This window comes from Daphnia pulex, chromosome 10 (genome assembly GCF_021134715.1).
Source record: "Daphnia pulex isolate KAP4 chromosome 10, ASM2113471v1".
In the NCBI taxonomy this organism is placed as follows: Eukaryota; Metazoa; Arthropoda; class Branchiopoda; order Diplostraca; family Daphniidae; genus Daphnia; species Daphnia pulex.
Window position 1 is genome coordinate 2,595,151 of NC_060026.1, and position 18,733 is coordinate 2,613,883.

General features: G+C 38.0%; 2 protein-coding genes across 5 annotated transcripts in view; one reads left to right on the forward strand and one right to left on the reverse strand.

Annotated features, from left to right (window-relative positions):
- The window catches only part of LOC124205118 (serine/arginine repetitive matrix protein 2-like), a 35,623-nt gene extending 25,601 nt beyond the window's left edge, over window positions 1–10,022 (reverse strand). For 2 of the 3 annotated variants that reach the window (XM_046602475.1, XM_046602472.1), the window contains exon 1: window positions 4,028–4,753. In XM_046602475.1, coding sequence (XP_046458431.1) covers window positions 4,028–4,110 — 83 coding nt within the window. In that variant the 5' untranslated portion in view covers window positions 4,111–4,753. Of the gene's footprint in view, window positions 1–4,027; window positions 4,754–9,951 lie in introns of those variants that run through there. The other variant, XM_046602474.1, reaches the window with a different exon arrangement.
- Window positions 10,023–13,867: 3,845 nt separating this feature from the next.
- On the forward strand, window positions 13,868–18,709 carry LOC124205167 (cysteine and glycine-rich protein 1-like). 2 transcript variants are annotated; one of them, XM_046602529.1, is made up of 7 exons: window positions 13,868–14,206; window positions 15,105–15,262; window positions 15,379–15,536; window positions 15,666–15,807; window positions 15,878–16,015; window positions 16,081–16,194; window positions 18,063–18,709. In XM_046602529.1, the coding sequence occupies exons 2-6, from the start codon at window positions 15,166–15,168 to the stop codon at window positions 16,155–16,157; spliced, it is 612 nt and encodes a 203-aa protein (XP_046458485.1). In that variant the 5' UTR covers window positions 13,868–14,206; window positions 15,105–15,165; the 3' UTR covers window positions 16,158–16,194; window positions 18,063–18,709. The 2 variants fall into 2 exon arrangements, with proteins under 2 accessions (XP_046458485.1, XP_046458486.1); XM_046602530.1 differs by lacking the exon at window positions 13,868–14,206 and adding an exon at window positions 14,476–14,940.
- The last annotated feature ends 24 nt before the right edge of the window (window positions 18,710–18,733 follow it).

The following is an 18,733-nucleotide window of genomic DNA, read 5'->3' on the forward strand; positions in this document are numbered from 1 at the left end:
TTTTGATAACAAAGACGCCTATTGTCTGCTTCTATTTAGAAAATAGGCCGGGATAATCGGAGGGGGAAAAAATATTTTTTTCTTCTTCCTTCTTTCAACTCAAAATAGGATATCATCTATAAAAGAAAGGGGGGGGGGGAGATTATGCTAAGGGCCTGTGTCTAGTGTGTAAAAAGAAGACGCGTGAGCATAATATCATCATATCCACGAGCCGGACCTGCTGGCCGACCGGCCGGCCGGGGGGAATTTTACCCAAATAAGGTTCAAAACATATGGACAGAGAGGGGGGGGGACCCTATTTATAAATTATTTCTTCAAAATAAAAAATATTTCTTTCAGGACTATTAACCTTAAATTTATACACACAAATGATTTGGGGAAGAGTCAGCCACACACACATATGGTTGTGACCTAGCCCCCGGGGGTTATTTATTTAAGGGGTCGAATACATAACAATAAAAATTATTTCGGGGTTTCTTTTGGTATTTTTATTTTTGGTCATTTTTTTTATTTTCTATAAAATAAAAAGTTGCCACAAATTTGTTTTCATTTTTCTTTCCAAATTCTCATCCCGTTTATCCGCTCGTTTACGTGTTCAATTGAGCGCGAAACCGAAAACTGTTGGGCGCATTTGTGAGGATACGGCCGATTAAAAAAATGAAAAAAATAAAAATAGACGTCAGTAAGTTCTGAGATTAGCAGACCCTCAAAAAATAAAAACGAATTTACAAGAAGAAGAAAAGTAGGAAAAATATAACTCTCCACACTATAACACCCCCCGGAAGGTTTTAATCCAAGAGAGAAGAAAAAAAAATAAAAATTTTGATAAAATAATTTGAATAAAAAAGGAGAAATACTATACATCACGACGAATCATCTTTTCTCTCGCTGTTCTTAGAATAAAATGAAAAAAAAAATGCTTCTTCTTCTCGACTATTTTCCTCGGGTTTCGTTCGTGAGGTGTTTTTTTTTCTACCTTGTCGTGTGTTTCACCTTGCCAACGGGCACACACACACAGCGGATGATGCTCTCCGTTGTATTCATCACTGGGGGTGGAAGGAAAAAAAAGAATAGAAAAGGTTTGGAAGGGAGAGAAAGAAGGGGGATGAAAATGTGGAAGAAGAAAGAAAAGAAGAAGAAGAACGACGACATGCAATCAACGGTGGAAAAGGGAGGGGAAAGGTCACGAACGAAAAAGAAACCCGGAGAGAGAGAGAGAAAGAATACATATACAAAATATATACGTAGTATAGACTCCGGGAATTTTCAACCACAAGACGACCCCAAAAAATATATAAAAGAAATAAATTATTTTTTCAGTGTGATGGAAGAGATGCTTATTATATCATAGGGAGAGAGAAAGAAGAGATTTTTTCCTTGTCGATAAAAATTTTTAAAGGAGACTTTCACTTTATCTCTTATTTCTTTAAGAGCTTTAGTAGTAGTATAGCACTTTCACCCAGCATCACGGAATCTTTTTCAAGAAAATTCTCAAACTGCTACAAAAAAGAAAAAGATTTTTATTGCCTTTTGTGTTCGTTCACCGAGGGGGAAAAAAAGTGAAATCTTTCGGGGGTTAGACTCTACTAAATATAGGCCACATACACGATGTATATTTGTATCGAATGTAATTGGCGAAGATGTATTATTAGTTGCGTTATTTATATCATAAAACCTTGGACCGAATATTTGATTCCCATATCCTTGGCCACCAAAATAAAAACCAGTAAAATTCAACGGTGATTTGCACAATCCAATGAAATCCCCCCCTCATTTTTTCCAATGTCGATTCGATTGAATAATTACATTAATGATTCATTCGAGGGAGAATTTCATCGTTGGACAAGATTCGTGGGAAACCAGGGTCGATGCAAATTTCCTACCCGCAAAAATAGAATTCTAATTCGTTTTATAATCGCCCAAATACAAAAGGGTAAAAAAAAATAAAATCAAAACGTGAAATTTATAATTGAACAAAAAGAAAATAGGAACAAGTCGGGACCAGTTTTAATACACTCCCCTTTTAATATGTCCATATTATTTCAGGACGACTCGTTTCGCTTAGTAACTAAACCTGTTTTCTGTGTGTGTCTTTCCCATTTGATGAATCAAATTCGCCCATTTAGACTTGCCGACATTTGTGTCTACTTCATTTCGCTTTCGATAGTTTCGATAAGGCCAAAGTGGTCCCGATAGAGGCGAACACACGAGCAGAGGAATCGAATAAAAGCTTTTCATCGACATTTTTCAGAGATTCTCGGGACAACCTTGATTGTTGTTTGTTGCAGAAACCACTTTTTTCCACCCAACTTTTGAAGGTGAAACAAACACAATTCACTTGCGCAAAAAAAAAGGAAGAAATGTTTCCAAGGTCTCTCATCTTCATCTCACGAAATATAACTAATTTAATGAGAACCTAAATTCAACTAGATAGAGACTAAATGAAGAAACAAGAGCTGTTCATTAAAAAGTTAGTCGGCCGCCGCTGCCGCCATCGAGGGGGTTGGAAAAAGAGGAGCCGCCTATACAGCAACAGAATTTCTTATATATATTTAGACGTTTTGTGCGTAGCTGTGTGTGTTCTTCATGCGGTGATGTTCGATGGGGTTACCCTTTTATCTATCCTACTCAAAAAAAGAGGGTTGGTTGAAAAAGGAGGGGGCTATCGGAATTCCAAAAACTTTAACATCTTTCTTCTCTTCGAGGTTGTTGTACTCCCCATTCTCATCTGACCGTGAAAACAAGGGAGATAAATAGGGGGGTATAGGTGTGTGTGTGTCTATTGTGGCGGCAAAAAAAAACCAAATAGAAAGGTACACACAAGGGCTAGATATATTCCTGGGCGTGCGAAACTAATATATATCTATATACCACCCTGTTAAGTCGGTCCGGAAAGACATTCCTTCTTCCTGTTTCTTCTTGAAAAATTTTAAGTGTTGATGATATAAAAAAAATAGTTGTTTTTTTTTTTAAAAAAAGAAGATGATGATCTTAATTCCTGTGCTCCTGGGGGGAATTGACCAATGATCCCGGCTTGAAAACTGGACAATTTAGTTGTTAATGATTCGAAAGTTTTTATTTTTTTTTACGACAGGAAACTTGGGTATGGGTCCTGGGATGCTGATTAGCCATATAATGAGCTGTGAACTCAACTCTACACTTGGTTAGTTGAAGGTTATCATCTGAGCAAGTCTCTAACCTTCTTCCATCGGATCATATCCGGCCCGATTGGGAGAGGACAAAGACACCGTGAAAAGAGGTGGGGGGACAAGTTCACGATAGCGAATCACCCCCAAGGGGGTTAGAAAAAGTGAAACGTGTGTGTGTGTCTCTTATAGACTTGTCGGTCGTTTCAAAACACAGAGGTTCAAGGGCGAGTCGAACGCCAAAATGGCGTCATGTGCATACACACACAGTAGTGTAGTAACGTTAGAAATTTCCCACGGAAGCAATTGAGTTTCAAACAACAATTTTCTCCCTCTTTAAAATGAAAATCAACTTTAAATGGAGCCACCAGGGCTCGGCGTTTAAAATAGGTGACGTGATCGATCAACCCCCCTACAAGAAAGAAAAGTTTGTCCAGGGAAAAGATCTGTTTTTGATGAATCATGGATATAAAGAAAAGTTTCCAGTAAGGGTCTTGACATGGAAAAAGAATAAGAACAAGACAAAAGTTTTTCTTTTGGTCATACGTCATTGACCCTCTCTGCGTTTAAGTAAAAACCAGCATCTTTTTTTATTCTTCAGACCCTTGTTACTAAGTATGCCCGCTAGCCTTTTTTGAGAATAAAAACGTGTTTTATATGGATAGGGGGGTTATAGAAATCTCTCGCCCACCCACAATGGAAGGGGGATCAACCGAATCCCGAAACTCTAAAAGATTTATCGGTAGATTGAAACGGTCTAGTGCCAGAGGGTTCATCAATTTCTAGACCCAGTAAAACATTTTTCAAACGAAAATAGGAAAAAAACCGGTTTTTTGATGAACAGAACAACCCCGGGACTGATGTGAACGAACACCACCCACCTGTACTGTTGGACATCTTTCTTGATGCTGCCCTTAGGCTTGATGAAAGGGAAGGCCGTTTTGCGATCGCGTTTCGTCGCCATGACGACCGCCGATCAACAACTTGTTGGTGGAAAATTCGTGACTTCTTCTTCTTCTTCTATTCGGTCGATTTCTATTTTTTTGAACCGAAAACGCCTCAACAAATGACGGGCCCGCCCATCTCGTTCGACTCTTCTTTCTTCGTGAAAAAAATATATAAAAACTGCACTGCACACTGCACACACACACACACCGAAACACTATTTTTTAAATACCCAAAAATTTCAATGTGTAAAAGATGGTGACGCCATTTTGGTTTCTCAAACGTGACGACGCATCATCGACCCGACAAAATTATGTTTCACCCGTGTGTGTCTGGCGAATCATTAACGACTCTAAAACATCACCTGATGATGGCATTCCATCATCTTTAAATTTTGAAAAACACACATACACACACACCAGCAGACACAAAGGAATAGCACGACACACTTTTGATATTCCACCACGTGGCGATCACGAATATTCACAATCACCGAGTGTCGTTACCATTTTTCTTTTCTCAAATAATAATTCGGCGGAAATTTTGATAGAAATAATTTAGTTGTTCCTTTATGTGAATTTTGTTGGGTCTTTTTTGTTGAATTTGAACGTTGAGACGGAAAATGGGACCGTCCCGCTCGTGTTGGTGGCCGAGCCTCGACTGACTGTCGGAACGGGTGGCGGGGCTCAGGTTGGTGGGGTGGGTGGAGATGCAAGGAGGAGGGAGGTGGCCTACTCTTCCCCTCTTTCTCTGGCTCTGTTTCTCAGGAGATAGAAACTCGTAAAAATCAAAATGGCGGTTTCACCTTCGGGCGCATTTAGATGTTATTATTATTATATTTTGTGTGTTGCCGACGACGACGCAAGGACACACATCATTTGGCGAAACAAAAATTTTGTTTCTTTTTTTTATTTTTAACGTCGTTCACACGAAGTTTATTTCTTTTTGAGAGAAAAAGAAAATTTCGAATCATTAGCGGATCTTTTCAAGTGGCCACCACCACTAGCAGACGACGTAGCACAAGGTGTCGTGACGGAAGTGGACTCTTGAAAACTTTTGTAAAATCCCACCTGGCCTATACTACTGGGAATTGACACAGAGAAAATAAATAAAAAGTTTTAATTCACTTTTATTAACTGGAAATAACATTTCTCTATGATGATGATGAAATGCCTTGATCACGACCAGGGCTTTTGGTGCTGCAGACGACATTATGACTGTTTTTAGGTAGTACCAGAAAGGTTAGACCATCATTTTAATTTCCAACCGGATAAGTTTGTTTTATATCCTCCTCCCACCTGATTACATTATTATTCTCTTTCCAGAGATTTTTATTTTTAAAACCAAGACCACACAATGAACATAAATCTTTTTCCTTCTTCTTCTTTGCGGTCGTTCGTCAAAAGAAAAAAACAAAATTCACGGTCGGCTGGAACATCCGTGATAATTTATTATATTCTTTTTTCTTTTGATCGAATTTGGATTTTTTGGATATTTTTTTATTTTTCTCGGTCGAGTTGAGAAAAATTTCACTTTCGAAACATCACGAAAATGAATTTCATTGTGAAATTCGTGTTGAATTGCGAAGGCCGTTCATCAGTGCAGATCTCTCTCTCTCGTCGTGAATGTGTTGCCATCCCCCTCCTTCCACTCCCAAATGGAAGCTAAATTAAGAACGGGAGTTTAGAAATTTCGTGCAGCGTGATGAAATGATTTAAGAAATAAAAAAAGAGAAAATTTATCTCGTCAAGATCAAGTTCATTTTCTTTCTTAATTCTTATTTGTGCAACATTTATAATGAATTGATTTTGACTCAAATTTTATGTATACCGAAATTTCAATAAAACTGACGAAATATTTAGCCTTGCATTTATTTTCGGAATGCAAATAACTCGCATATCGTATTTCTAAAAATCAAATAAATATACCCGCCGAAATCTTATCCATCAAATAATATCAAAGAAAAATTCCAATAACGGCGAATCGGTTGACAGTAACGGAGAAAAAATAACCAAACAATTCGATAAGAGAAGAAAACAATTTTATCAAACATCTTTTTTCCCTCCATAAAAAACTTCCGGATATCTTTAAAATATAAAATAAAACATTCAATAAATATGTTTTAAAAAATTCGTTGATCTCGAAAACAATTTATATAGTAGCCTATAAGCCTGACAGCAATGTTTGATTTAAATTTAATGCACTGAACTGCTGTAGTCTACAACTAACTATATGGTTTATTTTTAAAAAACCAGGTGCCCATATTATATTCTTTTATTCAACAGAATAAAATATTATCTTGTGTGTCGTATTTTCTCCCACGGGCGAGAAGTAAAAGGGGTCGTCGTTTTTCCGGTCTTCTGCCACCCCTTCACAGTCAATTGCTCTTCTTTGTCTCTGAATTTTCTTGTATATTTTTAAACTCAGTAGTGGCCCTTTTTCTTGAATCATATTTTACCTAAATTTTTTGGTGGGTGAAAAATCTATCGGAAGTTGAAAAGGAGAGGAAGCAGCTGATGATGCACCACCTTGTGTGTAATGAAGGCGATGTACATTAGTGGGTCTTCTTCTTGGTGGGGGGAATAAGGTTTTTTGGATTTCCTCAATTTTGTTTGTGGAAAAGAGAAAGAAAAAAAGAAAAAAGAGTCGAGTCAATTATCGGCTAGTTTATATAATGCCAGGACTCCGGAGAGACCGTGAGACACAATCATTCTGTCCCTCCACGCTCTTTTTTCTCCAACTGTTTATGGACGTTGTTCTTTAGCTCTCTCACAGTCTACAACATTTTGTTTTTTCTTTTCTTTCGTCGCTATAATATAAAGAAAAAATATTTAGAATATCTTAAAGAAATTTTATTTTTCGCCCTCTTCCATCTCATTTGAATATAAGCAAATTTTGTCTGAACGATCCCGGCCAATAATAATATTCTTGCCCATTTTGTTATAGTTTGATTTTCTAGTCATTTAGTTTTTTTTCTAGCTCGTCTACTCCGTGATACTGCAATAATAATAAAGTAGATGCACACAGAAAGCTCATCTGCATAACGGCTAACGGGTTGATCATCATCTCGCTGGTATTTATCAGGAAGCCGCTCGTGAGTAAAGTTTTATTTGATTTTTTTTTTTGGCAGCAGCAGCTGTTATGGGGAGAGATCGCGCTGATTGGGAGAAAATTCGATCGTCTTAAGAGGAGAGATAACGAGCTTCCATAAGACTTATGACACACATCGTTTATCATCCAGTCGATTTTTACAATAGCCAAAAAATTTCTCTATTCTCCCGATCTGGCGATGATCGCCGCCGTGATTTTTATTAATTGTAATTTAATTTCTTGTTTTTAAAGATTTGAAAAAAAATGTATAACTGTTTCTTTTTTCAATAAAAATCAAATAAAACAAAACAAAATACCGTTTCCCCATATCTTGTTGGACATAAATCCGGCCGTGATCGACCGTCTAGCGACTCACGACTTTTTATTTTATTTTTTTTTAAACAAGAAATCCACCACGGGGCGTTCGCGCGCTGCATTCCACCGAGAAAATGTATTTAATTTCTTTTGATTATATTATACAACACACAACAGCGTCCAAAAAAGAAAAAAAGGGATTCCTCCCAGTCTCTTTTTTCGGGATTTACAACTCTCGGCCAATAATAAAAAAATAATATAAATAAATATCGTGAGAGGCGGCAAAAGATGTATAAGAAAGTTCGCGACCTAGCTTTCTTATACTTGCAGCTCGATCGATCTATATTTGCGTAACATAATTAGAATCAATTGCGGCGCACACTGAAATTTATTTCGGGACTAATTTTGTTTTTCTTCTTTTCGTGTGATGTAAAAGAAGTTTATTTTTTCACGTATACACGCCTGAATAATTTTTACAACAAACTTTGTGTGTGAGGGGCTTCGGGTGTCTCTTGTCCTCCTGTTGTTATCCCCCCCTTCAAACTCTGACGAACCAACTTTCTGATCCAATTGTTTTTTTTAACCCCCCCCCCCCCTTTTACCTTTTTATCAACAACAAAACATGAAATACGAAATAACAACAACATTGTTGGCCGTGTGTCTCATTATTTCCATTTCATCGAACCCAACCAACCAACCCACAAAATTTAATTATCAAATTCGAAATTTTATTCGTATAATTTAATTTAAAAAAACGGGCGGGAATTTCAAATTTAAATGGGCGGGAAAATTTCGAATTTTTTAAATGGGCGGGAAATTTGGTTGGATATAATAAGACAAACGAGAAGACAAAATCTTAGCCATCCGGTTGAAAGCAAAACAAAAAGGGCGCCTACGCGTTAGATTCGAAATGATTATTACATCTCGACTCGATCACCATCATATCGTCGTCGTCACTTTCTCTTTGCCGAATTCTCGACCGACGACGACGAAGGATCACGGCCGATATCAAACGCTCAAAAACTCGGCGGGGGGAAATTGCCCGCGTGAAAGTATCTAAGCAACACGACGACACACCCCAAATTGGGGTTCCCCTTTTTTTTCGTGAAATGAAAAAAAATAAAATAAAACCAAAAGTAAAAAAATGAGTCGACCTCCGCCATCTGCAGCAGCACAGCTTTCTATTATGAACGCGGTTCACGAAAAAGTTCACGACAAAAAATTTGAATGTCCGCGCGGGCTTTTACTTTCTCTCTTCTTCTTCTTTTCATTTTTATCGCGCGGGGTTGAACACGTTCACGATCTCTTCGTGTGTTGGCCTCCCGAAAGGAACCAACCAGCTAGCGCCAGCAGAAGATATGGCCGATAAAAATATGACCATCGATCTCTCACGGTGGGGAAATCACGAACCATCACGAAAAAAGAGTCTATACACAGTCGAAATTTATTGAACCGGAGAAATGTGAAATAATCAAATCGCGTCGTCTTTTTCCACGAAAAGTAAAAAGTGTCTTTTCTTCTTTGTTGTTGTTGTTGTTGGGATCACTACCCCCCTTGACAGGTAAGAAGGGGGAAACAATGGCACTCTAAACAGCAACCCAAAAATTTGACAAAACAAAAAATTTAAAAAAAAGACGAGATTCTCTTTTTGATTTTATTTTTCCTGTTGATCGTGTCATCGACCTAAAAACATAATGGACGCTTGACGGTGTCTAAATATTCTTTTTATTTATCGAAATCAAATCGACGTTGAAAAATAAAGAAACGGGTCCTCCCCACTCTCACCGAAAAAATTAAAATTTTAAAATTCAAGGTTTTTGGTATCATCTGGAATTTTTAATGTGCGTGTGTCAAAGTGCGTCATTATTAATGGCGGCAATTTTGAAAACCCCCCCGAAAAAAATGTCTTCATTCAAACGTATTCAAAAAAATTGGACAAAATAAATAATTCAGTCGGCTGCTGCTGCTGTTATTAGCGTGTCTGTGTCATCTAATGACGGTCATTATTATTAAAAGATGTCGGGGGGGGGGATGACTCTATTTCGGACTGACGACAATGCGGCGCATATTTCTAAATAATAAATCCATTATTATTTTTTTTAAAGATTTTATATAAGCGCACCTGAAAATAAATACAAACGACGCTGTTTTCATCGTCGCTATTTTTTTTAATGTGTGCGCACACACACACACACGATTCACGCCGCCGGCGTCATAAACGCGCCTTTATATATACCAGCCGAGAAAAATATAAGAATCGAATGGATTATTTTATATCTATTTTTCTCCTTTCGATCGGACTATCACGCACTTGACCTTTTGTCGAATCTCGCACACACACGCCATTTCGATGATGATGATCTCACATATAAAAACCCACGCGACGCTTCCGTTTTTTCCCTATGATTTTTTAAAATTATTTTTATTTTATTTTATTTCGTACGAGTTCACTCACCTTTTCTTCTTGTTGGGCTGCAGAAGACGGACGCTGCTGTGGATAAACGTCCACATTTTGTATATTCTCCCGAACGAACTTTTGATTTGTTGGTCACCAAACTGTTTATATTTGAAATATTATTTCCCTTTTTTTAAAACATTCAATTCAAACCGAAAAGAGATATTATACAGTCTGTTGTGTTCATTCGCCACCAAAGTGAACGGACGAACGAAAGCGACTGGTTATACTTTTTTCTGTTGGAAATCCTAAATACTTTTTTTTTTTTCGGCCCGCTCCTGCCGGTCTGTGGACGGTGTAATAAACTAAATACCTAGCGAACCCGCACCACCGTCGATAATATGGATTATTTACAGCTGATGGATATCCCCTCCGTCGAAGCTTCTTTTTTGTTGTTGCTGTTCAAGAGAAGACCTTCGTTCAAAATAGATCGGGAGAAAAAAAGAAAAAATCACGATTTTTATTCTTATTTTGCTTTTCCTTTTGTGTGTTGAAAACCTTTTGGACCTTTTAGCTTTGAAAAAAAGTTGGTTGAACTGCTGCGCTTCACAACACAGTGCGTATGCGTCTAAACGACTCTCTCTGTGTGTCGACGAGCTAGAGTAGTCTATTGAATAACATTTCTTTAATGTCTACAAGTCGACTTCTTCAGGTGCTGCTGCTGCCGATGGAAGAAGAGAAAAACGAACAGTCACGACTCTTCCTTTTAAATTTATTTCTGACGAATTTTCTTGTCCTTATCGAAGCTCTCACCACAAAAACTGACAATTCCCAAAAAGAAAAATAAATAAATAAATACAAGGGATGGTGTTGTTCCAGTTGACCGATTTGAATTTAGTCAGAGTGGGAAAATTTCTTCTTCTTCACTTTTATAATTCTTTTGAACCATTTAGCGAAACATTCTTCTAAACTACTACAAGAGAGAAATTTTATTTTATTTTCAAGGGGGTTTTCTGATTTCCTGGTATATACATTTACCTATAAAATATCGACCCGAGAGAGAGAGTGGCTACATGTTCCTGTTTTTTTTTCTCTCTTTCATAATGGGATTAAAGTTTCGTGCCATTGTAATGGAGACCTCTGGAACGTCGTCCTTTTTGGATAGTTACTAAGTGGCCAAAAGGGAGAAGAAGAAGAAGCTCGAACATTTTCTTTATTCTGGGGAGGGGGTTATAGAAATAAAACTAGAATAATATATAAAGTTCTCTGCGCTGCTCAGCTTTGTTAAAAAGGCATTTAAATAGAGAGACACACTTCACCCCCAGTGTGTGTTTGACTGGCATGGATTTATTTTCTCGGGTCGCACACACACAGCTGGGGTGTATAAAATTTCTCCTTTTAAAAAAACTGGACGACACACATGTATAATAGAGAACTACTTTACTATACCCGGCCAGCACGTATACGTGACATTGATCCCAACTGGGAAGCTTAAAAATATTAAGAAAAAAAGAAAGAATACATATACAGGTAGTATAATATAACACAAATTCCTTTTCATTGATTTTATTTTTATTTTTATTTTTTTAAAAGGAAATTTATCTTTTTTTCCCACTCCAATCGGATTATATATTTATTCCGCGATATTTTTTTATTTCCTCAAATTAAAATGGTAAATTTTTTTTTATAATTTTTAATATCTAGATCCATTTAGAAAACATTTGATTATTTTTTTTCTGCGTGAAAAAAAACAAAAACAAGTGAAAAAATGTTTTGATTCGAATAATTCCAGTTGCGGGAAAGCAGACAGACAGAGTTGTCAAACTAGATAGAGTTTCAAACTGTAAGACCTATTTTACTAACTAACTAACTACCGAACTGGCTTTTTGATATGTATGTTGGCAGTTGAGTTTAAATGTGTGTACACGGAACGCTCTGTCTCGGTTTGTCTCATTGAAAAAAGCAGCAAAAAATAAAAAAGCAGAAAAGTTGAAATTATTCGAGAAAGAAAAACAAGTTCCTTTCAAAGAGACTAAGTAGTCACGAAGAAGTCGTTATCGTTCGTTTTTTTTTCTTTTGGCTTCTTCTTCTTCTTTTTGACTCTTTATTTCTAGTCGACTAATGTTAAAAAACAAGAAAAAGTATTAATATAATACTAAAATGTCTACACGGTTGGTACTATTATACTCCCACAGCTTCAAACCAAACATATATTATTTCAACAGATGTGTGTTAATGATGATGAGCACCGGTCATCACGACCACCACTTCTTTTAATAATTTAGCGTTAGACGACAAAATAAAAATACATTCCGATCAAACACATTAAAAAATGTCGTCCTTGGGAATAATATATTTTCTTTTTCTATCAAATTAAAAAAGAAAAATAATAAAAATGGAAGATTTATTTTTTGGTGGGTTATTTTTGTTTAAGAGCCTTTTATTTTCTAAACGCTCCGGAGCATTCGAATAAAAGAGCATCCATCAGCAATGGCGAGACGTTGTGCAAGAGCAACTTCGGTTTGGCCACGCTCCAAGTGCTTCGACAAAAGACGACGGAAAAATACACACAGCACAATAACACTTTCTTCAAGCTATAAGACATCGCCCTTCTATTCTTGACTTGAATTTTTTATTTTGCGAATTATATTTATAAAATAAAATAAAAACTTCAGGGTTGACTGAATTATTTCTAACCGTTTCCAACGGTTAATTTTTTTTTACTTTTACAAAATTTGACTGGGCTGCATTGTAAAAATCTACGAAATACCCAAACTGAAAAATCATCTGTCGGAATGTTTAGTCTTATTTCCAGGTGGTGTAATTGCACTCGGACACTTGTTATTGTCCAGGTGTCAAATGTCATTTTTTTTTCATCCCTACAACAATGGACAGTTTCTTTGTGTGAACGTATCGTAAAAATTGTTGCGAGGAGTTCAGGCACGTCTCGGTCAACCGATTATACCTTTTTATTTTCCCGTTCAATCTGCGTGTGTGTAATCCCGTTTTTCTTTTTGATTTCAGACGGGATTCTTTTTTAAGAAACAAAAAAGATTCAATCGTCACACTGTACAGGTATGTCGTCGTTTATAATAGTTGGTTTCGTGAAGCTTTCCGGTTTGTTCAAAATCCAAAATCGGAATTTTTGCCCATCGAGACAATGGCGCGGGGGGTCTATTGGGACGTTTGACAGTTCAACGTTCGCCATCTGGCGGCTGGCGTTTCAACTGTTATCGCCATCCGCATCGGAAAAATATTTTTCAAATGGGCACAAAAAAAAGGGAAACCCAAAATCACATTGAACCGATGTCATAGATATCAATAAAGACTCAAAATTCCTCTCTCTTGCTATTCGTTTCGCTCCGTGTTTTATTACATTACCGAAATCCAATCCGAGGAATTCGAATTTCAAAGCCTAGTTGCAGACAGCCAACCACGCTGTCATATGCAAATTTATCGATTGAGAGAAGCTTTACCGTGGTGGAAGACGAGACTTATATATACATACTAGCACCGGTATAAGAGCAGCAAGAGATTTACATTACGAAAGAAGGTTTCTGAACGAACTGTGGCAAAAGACTCGGGACATTATGTCTTTCCATCCCCCCGAAAACAACACACATACTTTTTATCGGATTTCCGACCGTGTCAAACGTGAGCTAGTGACGTCACCAGTGTGCCGTATCATTTCGTTTTTTAATTCGTCTCGACAGCCCCCCTCTCGAGAGACACAGCCGTTTCCATTACGAAAACAATCCAACAGGAATATCAGCTGGGGTGGAAAGAAAAGAATAAGAAAAAAAAAGGACAGTCGAAAAAATGGCCGTATCGTATTTCAAGATCTCCCAATTCGACACGCACACACAACGTCGATTGCAAGATGACGGCCGGTTGGGGAACTAAACAATGCCGTGTGCACATCACGCTATCGTCGAATCGTATATACTATTCTCTTTGTTATAAGCCCTCCCGACTTCTTCTTCTTCCTTCACTGTCGACTAGTTTTTCATTTGAATTTTTCTTGGGGTTTTTTTATTTTTCTAGTACCGACGGTCTCAGTCGAGAAGTTTTTCCGTCACAGTTTAAGAGATTCCACCAGGGCGGCGCTGTCGTCGTTTGCCCTTGAGGCCTCTCCCCCTCACACACTGCACATCAACTCGGCCGCATGGTCTTAACTTTTGCGTCTCTGTGGGTCGACAAACACTCGAGCGAAGCGAAACGAACAACTCGTGACTCTATTTTTTCCACCACCGTTATTATAGAGAAGAAGAAAACCGACGTTTTGCATCTAGAAAAATCGGAAAGGAAAAATAAGGTACTGTACTATTTCTGTTTTCCCACATTTTCTTTTCTATCCAGTCAGAGACAAATTTTCATTAAGGGGGATGGGGGTTGAAAAATTCTTTGAGGTGGCGCCAACAAGTGGTCGTCTGCTGTCGTCCATTTCTTGATAGAATTTTTCTCTCAGAAATTAAATTAAAATGAATTCGAATTGGAAATAATAATGTGTTGGACGTTTGAAAAGAGGAATTTTGCCTCGTGTTGTATTTTGGTCACGTGACGAGCGTCTGCTAGAGTTGTCAACTTCTTCGCCCAGTGGTTTTTGTGTGGGAAAAAGATGGTAAACCACTGATTAGAGAGATATGTAGTATATATTCGGTACTTTTCGACACACCGCGTGTGTGTGATGTAGAAAAAACGTGAAAACAGAAGTAGAATTGGTTGTCGGATTGTTGAGTAAGACTTTTGCCAAACAACCCACCATACAGGTCTCGTGTAATCCAATTGAATGTCGTGACGGGAAATCTCGGGTCACGCTGTTTGATCTCATTACCGGTTACCTTCACCCGAAATGCCGTTTCACGTTGGTGGGTCTGTGTTGTTTTGATCAAGGTTCTCCATCTATTCCATATGCAGTTCTTGTCTCCCTCCATTTCGATGGGTTTTCAATTCTGAAGGACAATTAGCTCATTGTATTTCCGATGGAAGGATGTTGTGAATTTTTATTATTTCTGCCCTGAATGGAAGGGCGAGGCCTCTGTGTGTTTGGTAACAAAAAAAAAGTTTTGTTTATTATTGTTAGTTGGTCTGTGAAATGTTTGCTAGTCCCGGATGTCTGTACGCGAGATATGCACATGTTTATCATCTTAACGATGAAATAGCGGCCACTCTGCATCTTGAATGACAATCATTTTGTGTTTTTCTTTTTTCAGGAATCCGAGTCGGACTGCCATTTGTTTATTTAAAAAGTTGATTTTTTTTCTGCCAGCCAAGATGCCCGGAATTTGCCCTCGTTGCCAAAAGAATGTTTACTTTGCCGAGGAGAAAATGGCTTTGGGCAAATCGTTCCACAAGATGTGCTTCGCTTGCGGTAAACATTACAGACATGTTTTTATTTCTGATTTCCCCGAAAATTCCATTTTTCTGTGTTGTTTTAACGGTTATTCTTTTTTTGTGTTTGTGACATGTACAACAACGACAATGCAGCCAACTGCAAAAAGATGTTGGACAGCACGAACGCGACCGAGCACGACGACGAGCTCTTCTGCAGGTCCTGTTACGGCAAGAAATTTGGACCCAAAGGTTACGGTTACGGCGGCGGTGGAGCTGGAGTCCTATCCATGGACGACGGAACCGGATACATTGTACCAATATTTATATTGTCTCTTTTATTTTTTCCTTAAAACCATTTTTGGGTTTTATTTTCCTTTCCATGAATCATGGGACGTGTCCACTCGAAAATATGATGAATCACGGATGCGGACCCTTGACAGAACGGACCCCCAACATCGAATATCCCGCAATTGGCACAAGCTCACGTAGCCCCACTTCTAGCCAATGGAGGAGTCAACGTCAAAAAGACGAACGGAAACGGATACAGCAAATTCGGCTCGAGGATCGACTGTCGCCGATGCGGTACTTGTGTCTGAAAATAACATTAGTCAAGAGAAAAAAAAACCTCATTTATCACTTGTTTATTTTACAGGCAAAGTGGTTTTTATGGCGGAGAAAATGATGGGCGGAGGTTCCTGTTGGCACAAGAGTTGCTTTACCTGCCTGTCGTGCAACAAGCGACTCGAATCGACGTCGCTGTGTGAACGCGAAGGCGAAATTTACTGCAAAAGTATTTCCCTCCTTTTTTTAAAAAAAATGAAATGTAATAATAACTTTTGAAATGTTTTATTTCAGGCTGTTATGGCAAACAATTTGGACCTAAAGGCTATGGTTTCGGACTAGGAGCCGGAGTCTTGCAAATGTCTGAATAGCTATTTTTTTTCTTCTGGGGGTGGAACGGACGTGCAGGTAAATAAATCTAAAGTTTTGATTGTTATTCATAAAAGCATGACGTCGAAAAAGTTGTTTTGAAAGCAATCTCGAATGTAGGCCGCTCTGCTTTGATGTGTGAACATTCCCGGGTCTGATTTGGTCTGGGAATCTCTGGTTTGAATGACATATCCGATATCATCTTGGCAGTTGTGATAGTTGCTCGTAATGGAGACGGAGAAGGTACTCTGTGGGGTAGTACTTTCTAATTTTTTGACGATTGTTTCAAATCGAGTTGAATGACGCCGTGAATGTTTGAAATTCCTGGGTTTGCGGCGCAATACCGTCTTCAATTTCATCTGATCCGAATTGCGCTCGCCCTCAATTTTGACTCATTTTCTTTTGTTCTTGCGTGATATGATGATGAGGAAGTGGGGGGGGGGGGGAAGGAGGTGGCGGCTCAAGGGCGGCGACCTGGATCGTTCCAACGACGTCGTGACGCGCATCAAAGTTTTGTAGGCGCCTGGGCGAGTTGTTTTTTAGTTTTTTTTTTTTCTCGGGTGACTTTCTTTGTTTTTACCGTTTCCTTTTTTTGTTTTGAATGTTCCGTGTTAACATCTTCCTTTTCCCACGGCTTTAAATCGCCGCATTTCTATTTTTTAATTCTTTTTTCGCTTGTGTAACGGAATGGGTTCATCTTCCGTTAGATGGCGTTACCCATCGACTTAAAAATTCAAACTTTTTTGTAGTTATTGAATTTTATTGTAACAATTTATATTACATTAAAGTAGTTTTATTGAGATAATAAGAGAAATCGATTTGACAGCTGTTTCCTCAAACATGATTGGCTTGTTTAATGGACCAACTAACCGGTAGCATATTTTTCATAACCAGTTGTGTATGAAAGGAAAAAAAGTTACAGTTAATGTAATGGTCATTTTCTTTTTTTTACCCCGTTCTTGTTTTTTATTAGAATAACAGGCTTAATCCCGCCTACCCCTCACCCCCTTTTCGTAAAAATCAGTTTTTTTTTTCAAGAAAAAAAATGGGTGGGGGTTGTTATTATTATTATGGAAAATGGAAATGATCGCTATTTTCCCAACCGTTTCCACCCTCTAGTAATTTTTTTCTTTCCTTTTTTTGAGGAGAAAAGGGTGTTTTCGGCACCATTTTTCCGATCCAACTTTCACAGCTCGTTTGATATAATGGACGATCACAATACGCCCAATTTCCAATAAAAAAAAGCAGAAAATAATCTAGGGATGGAATAAAAAAGGCTAATCCTCTTGGTAATGTGTCTGACTCGTGTTTTGTGTCGCCCAACATGACGGTACTTTATTATTTTTTTATTTTTATCCCAACATACACAAAAAACGGCCTTTATTATTATTTCGTTTTCCCTACATTTTTATTTATTTTAGATTTCTTTGGAATCAACTTCTTACCGGCTAGTCAATACAACAAACAGGGTGACAGAGCGTGTAACAGACCTTTACAAACGTCAAAGCGCGTGTCTGTCGTTATTTTTTTTAGTTTCCTTTTGTTTAACTCTTGCGGTGGAACCGGGGGGATGTCCCCCCTTTATTTTTTTTTCGGTTGTTGGCGTTTTGATTTGTCGTCCCTTTGAGAGAGAGAGAGAAAAATAAAGGGAGGGAAGAACCAACCGCTTCTTTATAGAGGAAAAGAGATTTGAACGCGTGAAATAGGCTTTTGTCTATACAGAAAGGGAGGGGGGAGACACACACTGCAGATGCGCCAAAATGTCTGTGTACGATCCTTTTCATTGGCGGGGATCCCTATTTTCTATCCAGGGGTGGTCTAATGCCCTTTGATTTACGATTTGCGTTTGTTTGTTTGTTTTGATTCAACACAAATGATCTGATGATTATTATTCTTCTTTTATGCAGATTCGAATGAGAAACTTTAAAGAACTGGTTCCAGTTTGAAATACCCCCTTTTATCAAATCCCCCCCACCGAGACGTGGTACGGAAGGCCTCCCAAATGGCTGACGACTTGTGTGTGTGTGTGTGTATGTTGCAGACAAACAAAAGGAAGAAGAAAATGATGATCTATCTAAATAACCTATTTTTTTTCTACCCAGCCCATTCATTGGCTAAGTATATCCGCCTCCCCTCTGTAAGTTCACTTTATCAACGAGCATTATATTAATTTTTTTTTTAAATTTCAATCGAGTCGACATCCGCATAAACATTCCCTCCGTTCCTGCTAATCTTTTCTTTCGTGTTTTTTGTTTAAACTTTTTGGTCTTTTTCCTCTGCTGATCCTTCGATACGGTACCCATCGCCATGTTATGTTATCCCTTGAAATCCCGAGGCATTTCGTGAACTCCTGTTTTTCTCATTTTGAATGACGCGCCGTTTTCAAAAATGTTTCAAACCCTCCGAATTTTCTCGACGCGTTAAATGACCTGAATTTATTTCACCTATCCATTCCACTTGCCCAATTTGCCTTAATCCGACTCGCGAAATCATCAAGTGTCTTATTGAAACATGAACATGTGTGAATCGGTGCCAATATACTATTATAATTGCATTTCAAACAATTTGATTGGATGTC